The following is an 8779-nucleotide window of genomic DNA, read 5'->3' on the forward strand; positions in this document are numbered from 1 at the left end:
GTAGTGATACTGCCTCGGAAACCCAAGGAGGGGTCGCTATGAGTCAGGGCTGACTCGACGGCACATAACAACAACAACAACAATGCTTCATTCTGTTGTATGTAGGGTTACTATGGGTTAGAGCTGACTCAATGGCACCTAACAACAATACAACAAAGCTGTAATTAAAAAAAAAATTGCAACAAGTATTTGGCCTGTGTATCGCACCTTGTTACTAAATTTGAAAAAAATGTCTGTGGCATGAGTTTCAATTGGAAGAAGGAGTTAGATCTGGCTTGCAGGTTCCCTTAAGAAAGTTTGAGCCATCACAGTTTGCACAGAGAGTAAATACTTGGTTCATACTGTAAAAAAGCAAGGGATTGAGTTAGGAGGCGCCTTACAGCTTTTAAGGCAATGAGAGGAATGGTTTGTATAGCAGGAAAACATTGTTTCCCTGCTTCTGTTCTGGTACTTTACTTACTATCCTGGAGGCTGTGTGTTTATAATACCACTTAGCAATAAGTATGCTTGTAAGTACAAGAGCTATTTCCCTTTGGGAAGAGACATTATGGGAAATTAGCATTCCTTTTTAGTTGGATTTTGGGAATTTGCAAAGTGTTATTTTTTTGAAGAATTTTTATCTTCATTGCCTCTAAGTTCACCCATATAAATTAAGAATTGGAGAAATATCCCATTTGGATTAGATCCAAGATGAGTTCAAGTTCTGTTCAGTTGTCATATTTTACAAGTTTATCTCTTGCCCTGGGATAATGACAAATTATTTCTAAAACTCACTTCCTTATTTTCTATCACTCCCTTCTCCACTCTGAACGTTTAGGTTGTAGAATGACATGGCCTAATGGCCTAAGGAGGTCATAGATGAACCCATTCTTAAAGATTACCACACACATCTTGTCATTGAATAACCAAAGCACATGAGAATGAATTTTGGTGGATTTCCAACCTAGTTGACAGAAACTGGTCATACACTATGGAAAATGTTGCTGCTGCTGATCATTTATTTTCTGAGTGACATTAGTGGGCTTGGAGCAAATGGAAAATGTTCTGATTTTTCACGCAGAGGGTTCATTCTACTGCCTTCATGGTTCTTCATGAGTACTTTATTTGTTCTTGGCTTTTTAAATTTTCCTTTAAAATATTACCTTTAGGTCTTCCCCATTTTTTTTCCTAGTCACCTGAGCAAGATAATGCTTTTTTCTTTGACTCAGGGTCACATTTAAGGCAGTTTGGTAGTGACTAAAGTTATGGGCTCTAGTGCCAGTCTCCCATGTGTTATATTAGCTCTGCAGCTTCCGTCAGGATACTTCGCTTTGCCAAATCTCAGTTTCCTCATATGCAGTATGGAGTTAATGAGAGTATCATTCCAGAGGACTTGCAAGGATTAAATGAGATAATCCATAAAACAGTTACTCAATGTTTATAAAGCACTTGATTTGTGCTTTTTGAGGAAGACCAGCAGCTAGTCTCAGCTCCTATTAGCAAAGCAGTTTTAAGGATGCTTAACTGCTCCTTCAGCAAGGTGCTTATCACTCTGTGCTGCAGTTTCTTCAGCTCCTGTAAGAATTAAATAAAATAATACGTGCATTTGTTATTTTTATAATTACTATTATTATAGTGGGAGCTCTGGTGGCATATGGCTAAGGCATTTGACTGCTAACCAGAGGGCTGGCAGTTCAAACCCACCAGCCACTCCTCGGCAGGAAGATTAAGCAATCTACTTCCGTAGAGATACCGCCTCGGAAACCCAAGGAGGGGTTGCTATGAGTCAAATCGACTTGACAGCAGTAAGTTTGTTTATTATTACTATTAGTACAGTTATACCAGCCATTTTTATCATAAAAGGATAACTTGGCCACACCAGGGATTGGCATATTTTGGGTTGGCAGAGCCTTGTCCTGGGGTTGAGTTGCATGGCCTGCCTCTTGACCTCCCTCTCTTGCTCTTTCAGCAGCGCAGTTGGACAGCATTGGGTTCAGCATAATCAGGAAGTGCATCCACGCTGTGGAAACCAGAGGTAAAGTAATTCAACAGATGGCATTGTTCTCAGAGAAGGTCATGCATCTGGTGAGGAGTCAGACCTGCTACCTGCTGTTTCCTGATTTTTAAGTGACTCATTAACTCCCCAAGTGCCCTAGACTGTGTGTTTCTGCAAGTTCTGTTGCCCCAGGGCAAGAGCTGTCAACTTATTTTGTGTTATTGTCCTCTTTGGCTGTGAAGCCTATGGACCCCTTTTCAGAAGAATGTTTTTAAATGCATTTAATTTTTGTTTTTTAAGGTTTACCAAGGAACCAGTTATTGCAATTCAGTTATCAAAATATTTCTAAAATATTCTAATTGTAATGTATCATCAACTTAGGTGTTTCTTTGTTAATCCACTAAATAACATAAAACATAATGGTAAGTCTAATAACTAACTATAGTTTCTGATTTTTTTGAGCATGTACTACCAAGGCAATTTTTCAACAGCAGTTTTGTTTTTCACTTTAAAAAAAAAGAATGAGAAATAAGAGGTGCAGGGTTAACCAAGGTAGAGGCATAAAAATGGAGCCAAGAGTGAGTCCAAAATAAAAATGCTTCCTCATGAAGTTCACATACTTGCCTGAAGTGGGCCACCTGTTTGTCTCTCAGTTTTTCAGCAGCTAAAACCCAGAGGGAAACCTAATCATTTAAAACAGTTTACAGAATCCGTGGGATAAGCGCAAACAATTTTCCCTGATGCAAAACCAGAAAATACATGCTACAAGTAGTGAAGGAAAAAGAGGATTACCAGTTTGGTCTCTTATCCTCTACCTCTTGTCTCCTCCTGCCTTTAAAATGAAGATGAAAAGGATATGTTTTAACTTTTAAGAAGTTTTCATTAAGCAAAATGGGGAAATGAGACCAGTGTGAGTGAAATACCATTTTAGCACAAATAGTTGAAGGATGTGGGTATTTATTGTAATGCATGTTTGTACACATATATTTACAGTGACCATAGGTTAACAGACATCCCTTACTCTCTGGAGTTTGTTGATAATCGTTCAGGGGAAGCTGGTAAAGGCCCAGGAAGGCACAAACTTGAAAGGAAAAAAAGTAGAGACACTTAAGAAAGGACAAGCCCTTCAAGTTTCCACTGGGTAATAGTTGTATGGCCAAGTAACTTGGGCTCTTCTCTCTTTTTGACCAAGGGTTCCAAACCTGTAAATCATGCAAAATGATGGGCATGATTTTACAGGTCCTTTTTAGCTGTAAGGTCCCAGCACTGTAGATCATTACATTTTCTTCATTAGTTTCCCTTCTCTGTAAGTAAAACCAAAACCAAACTCACTGTTGTCGAGTCAGATCTGACTCATAGTGACCCCTCCTTGGGTTTCTGAGGGGGTATCGCTACAGAAGTAGATTGCCCAAACTTCTTTGTGAGTATTGTTGAGGAAATTGCAGAATCGGCATTTTCCTGAATTTAGTCCAGGAAATTGAGTTTTAGACACTAAGTATTTTATAGTATAGCTCTATGTTTTATTCATTGTCCTGTTCTGTATACTCATCCAGGTGCTAGTGGTATAATAGTAAACAAGGTAGAATCGCTCATTATACTTAAAGTTTACATTCTAGTTGCAAGAAAAACAAACTAGAGACCAGATAAACAAGATAATTTTAGATATTGTTAACTGATATAAAGAACGTAAAACAAAGTAATGGAATTACCAGTAGTGTTGGTTGTTGAAGACTTTAAAGAGACTACATTTACACTGAGACCTATGTGAGGAAAGGATGTGGGAGAAGAGCATTCTACGTATCACCAAGTACAAAGTCTGTGAGGTGGGGCCTAAGCTTGGTATACTGGGGTAACAGGAAGGCCAGGGTAACTAGAGTAGAGTTTAGGGTCTTACAGACCATGGTAAAGAATTTGGATCCTGGTCTACACTCAATGAGAAGCCATTGAAGAATTTTAAGAAAAAAAAGTGATATGAACTGATGCACACTTTTAAGAATGTTACTTTGACCACTGGCTGATGAATGGAATAAGATAGGAAGCAGGAGACTAGTTAGTTGAGAGGCGTCAGATGTGATGAGCCTAGGACTAATAAGAGACATTTCAAACCATTTGGTCTAAATTTTCTCTTTCTGTGTGACTGGTACACTGATGATCTTACTCATGCATTTAAAGAAACTAAAGTACTAAGGTAAATTCACTTTTGATTCTCTGTTTCAGTGTTTGACATTAAACCCATTTTAGTCCATTTGCACATTTCCTTGGGTTGAGTGAAAAAGATTCTCTCTCTCTTTTTTCTTCATAAAGAAGTAGAACGTCTCCATTGCCATGAGACTAGAAGAAGTAGATGGTGCCCAGCTACCATTACTGAACATTTTGATCAAAGATTCTGTAGAAGAATCCTGATGAAAAGGAGGAAAATGTAGAACAGAGTTTCAAATTCTTATGGACTCCAGATGTCCTAGAGCCACAGAGGTTGGATGAACCTCTGAAACTATTGGCCTGAGATAATCTTTAAATCTTAAACTAAGAATATCCCCTGAAGGCTTCTCAAAACCAAAAATTAGTTTAGCTTAACTAGTAAAAAATACCTCCCTTGAGCATTATGCTGTTTTAAAAACTGTCTCTATGGATCAAATTGGTAACAGCAACTTGAAAGATTAGGTAGGAACCTTAGGAGACAGTGAGTTTCTGTTAATTGGGGAGGAATAACTCAGAAAAGAAAGGTAAATATGGGTGCACAACCAAAAGAATGTAATCAGTGTCCCTATTTGATTCATGTAGAAAAGAGTGGAATTGATGTATTTTTTGCTATATATATTAACAAAAAAAAAAAATTAAGTTTTTTTTTTAAAAAAGGGAAGTGCAGTATTTACATTGTAGATGAATGAGTTCTCTAGTTCCTTAGTCTTGGCTAACGTTTCCCCAAATTAAAAATATCCTTACACCTCAATATTTTCATTCTGTAAGATTTTGAGATTTCATTCTGTAATCTTTGTAAGAAAAGATTGTAAAGCCTTTATCCTTCTCTCTTGTATGTATTTTTTATCATGTCTTCTTTTTACTGTTTAAATTAAAAACTGGTTAGATATGATATATATTTTAGAAGTATATATTTTGTATCCTTCTGAACTCTTCAAATACTGCCTTTCGCAAGAGAACATGAAGATTTCTTCCCCCTTTGGTGACTGAACTAATGCAAGGGCTGAAGTTACAGCACATCCCTGAAATCCTAGACAGCTGTACCAAATCCCACTCCATTGCTAAGAGCGGAGCCGAGTGACAGGAGACTTTAATTAGAGCAGCTTTTAGAAGCGCTGAGAAAATGAAAAAGAGTCCATTTGGCTGGGTTGGCCTGACTTGTGTCCTGATGTACCTTTAATTAAATCATCGCTGTTTCTCTTCTCAGGGATCAATGAGCAAGGGCTGTACCGTATTGTGGGGGTCAACTCCAGAGTGCAGAAGTTGCTGAGTATCCTGATGGGTGAGTGTAGCAGTGGCAAGTCCCTGTAGGGACTGTTCTTAACAGTCACCAAGAAATGGGGAATGTTCACGGGATAATGCCCAGAAATCAGCTGCCCTGCTCTCCAGTTGTCATGGCTGCAGGCGTTACTGGAAGAAGTTCTGAGTGGGATTGGACAAAACCAAAAATGCTAGGTCCAAGACACCACACCCTTCTGCTTGTAGACTTGGCCACTGGGTGCAAGTGGCGCTCAATCACTCATGTGACTGCCACACCCTAGTCCATTGTTAATAGTCCCTGACACCTTCTGTCCTATTTTGAGACAGATATTTAGTGGGGTACACCTAGTGTGGAAGGACATCATTCTAGCCTACAGAGAACCTCAGATCTCATGCTCTCTGTTAATGAGAAGGTGTCACGTATCCCCCAGATAAGATGTGTATAAGCAGATAATTTTGTTCCTCCTTGCTTCTAGATTTCAACCTAGTCCTTGTCACTTGAGCAGCAGAACTTCTTTTTCAGTTGATAATATAAATATAAAACCACTATCTCCAAATGTGCAGTATTTGAATCAAAACCCCATGAGCCAATGAGGCAGATTTGCTTAGGCTGCAGATTTCCTATATTGTTAGATATGCATGCACCCAGCCTCAGTGAGTCACATGGATCTAAATGGCAAAGAGATCAGATTTCACAGATCAGTGGCTATCATTCATCCCCACACGAGCCCTAGCGTTTGTCAAGATGGGTTGGCGTTCAGGGTCCCCACACAGTGTTCTGGGCAGAGATGGTTCTCTTGTTAGTATTTGTGATTTCATTTGCCATCCTAATTGCTAAAAATAGCTCATTACCTTTTCATATTTAAGGAAACCCATCTCTCATGTCAACCAGAATGAATGTCTTCTCTGCCTGTTTTTTGAGAGATCAACCTCTTGAGAGCACTAGTACACTAGTCACAGTGAGATCTGTTGTTTGAAACTGTGACTGTTTATGAGATCCTTTTGCATTGAGTTGTGTTTTTGGTTGATATTTTGGATGTGGTTAGCTATTTTTAAAACTAAACTTTTTACTTTGAGTTAGTTATAGATTCACAGAGTTGTAAGAAGTAATTCAGAGACATCCCGTGTATCCTTAACCCAGTATCCTCCAATAGTAATATCTTGCAGAACTATATTACAATATCACAGCCAGAATATTGACATTGATACAAGGTGGAGAACAGCTCCAAGACCACAAAGGTTCCTCATGATCCCCTTTTATGGCCATACCCAGTTGTTCCCTCCATCCCTAATCCCTAATTTGTTCTCCATTTCTATAATTTTGTCACTTAAAGAATATTTATAAATGGTTCACACTTTACATGACCTTTTGGGATTGGCTGGCTTTTTCCACTCAGCTTAATTCTCTGAAGATTTATCCAAAGTGTTGAATGTATTAATAGTTTGTTCCTTTTCATGGTCAAGTAATAATTTCATTATATGGAAATACCATAGTTTAACTTTTCACCCACTGAAGGACATCTATGTTGTTTCTGGTTTGGGCTACTATGAATTAAGTTGTTATGAAAGTTTTTGTGTGACTATAAACTTTAGTTTCTCTAGGATAAATGTCCAAGAGTATGATTGCTAGGTTGTATGGTACCATAGTGCCGAAGGCATTTGACTGCTAACCAGAAAGCTGGCAGTTCAAACCCACCAGCCACTCTTCAGAAGGAAGACTGGGCAAACTACTTCCATAATGATACCTACTGCCTTGGAAACCCAAGGAGAGGTCGCTATGAGTTGGATCTGACTCGATGGCAGGGAGTGAGTACAATGATACGGTTAATTTTTGAGAAATTTTAATGTTAGAAGAGACAGTTATCAGTCCTCAGTCTTTCATTTCTGGCAATACCTGCAAACATTTGTGGTGTATCTAAATTCTGGAAAGGATTGTCAGGTGCTGGAGACTAAACTTTAGAAAGAATTAATGCTTGTCTGTACAGAGTCCTGGTAGTGGAGGAATATGCATGGATATTAAAGCTATAATATAAAACATGATGTGGGTACTTCAAATGAGCAGTATCTGTAAGATTGAATAGTGAAGGTGAATGTAGGAAAGCAGTTTGGATTCAAGGATTATTCCAAGCAATGGTGTAGTAGGAAGAAAACTCTATATAGGCCAGTGATGGCTATACTACAGGATGTTGATTTTATCATTATTAATATTTGAAAGGAGTCAGCCGCAGGAATCCAAGTGAGGGGAGGGAACCCTGGCCATGCCCCACAAGCAGCAAAGTGGGAAAGTGGCAGAAAGGAAAGAAAAAGGCCAGGGGGACCGGGACAGAGTAAGGAGTCAGCTGCAGGCATCCAGGTGAGGGGGGTGGGACGCAGGCCATGCCCCACAAGCGGCAAGGCAGGAAAGCGGGGGAAGGGAGAGAAAAAAGGCCAGGGGAGCCAGGACAGAGCAAGGAGGCAGCAGTAGGAATCCAGGTGAGGGGAGTTTGGAGAGGTTTCCAACAGCTAAGGGAGACAAACTTGTCTGTCAGTTTGTCCTACTGTGGTGACATGTTGCTGTGAGCCTTGAGGCTGTGCCACCAGTGTTTCAAATCCAGCAGGGTACACATGGTGCACAGGTTTCAGTGCAGCTGGCAGACTGAGACAGACTAGCAAGAAGGAAGAGACCATCCACTTCTCAAAGAATTGGCCAGGGAAACCTTATGAATAGCAGAGAAACACTGATACATTACTTCACAACATTATGAATAGTCTGGAAACATTGTCGAATACAGAGGAGGAGGATGAGTCACTTAGGTTAGAAGTCTATCAAAATAGGACCGGGAAAAAGCTGCATCATCAGAGTAAAACCAGCCTTACTTATATGGCTAGGTTAAAGCTTTCGAGACCTCCATTTGGTGACATGGCACGATTCAATTGAGGAGAAACAGCTGCAAACATCTATTAATAATTGGAACATGGAATGTATCAACTTCTACAGTCTGAAATTGACCAAAGAGGCAATCAGGATGTGTTAATTATCACTGGTGACTGGAATGCAAAAGTTGGAAACAAAGAAGAACCACTGGTAGTTGGAAAATTTGGCCTTGGTGACAGAAATAATGCTGGAAATTGCATGGTAAAATTTTGCAAGACCAATGACTTCACTGAAAATACCTTTTTTCAACAACACAAATGGTGGCTGTATACGTGGACTTCACCAGATGGAACACACAGGAATCAGCTTGACCACCTCTGTGTCAAGAGGCAATGGAAAAGCTCAATATCTTCAGCCAAAACCAAGCCAGGAGCTGATTGTGGAACAGATCATCAACTGCTGATTGTGGAACAGACCATCAACTGCTCATA

At 39.5% G+C, this 8779-nt stretch overlaps 1 protein-coding gene across 1 annotated transcript in view; it reads left to right on the plus strand.

Annotated features, from left to right (window-relative positions):
• The window catches only part of ARHGAP26 (Rho GTPase activating protein 26), a 778689-nt gene that overhangs the window by 437133 nt on the left and 332777 nt on the right, over nucleotides 1–8779 (plus strand). Inside the window, exons 13-14 of the mRNA XM_042780720.1 lie at nucleotides 1949–2014; nucleotides 5382–5456. Of these exons, the coding sequence (XP_042636654.1) occupies nucleotides 1949–2014; nucleotides 5382–5456 (141 nt within the window). The remainder of the gene's footprint in view (nucleotides 1–1948; nucleotides 2015–5381; nucleotides 5457–8779) is intronic.

This window comes from Orycteropus afer, unplaced genomic scaffold (genome assembly GCF_000298275.1).
Source record: "Orycteropus afer afer isolate SDZICR_OR568_19922 unplaced genomic scaffold, OryAfe1.0 scaffold00056, whole genome shotgun sequence".
Classification (NCBI taxonomy): Eukaryota; Metazoa; Chordata; class Mammalia; order Tubulidentata; family Orycteropodidae; genus Orycteropus; species Orycteropus afer.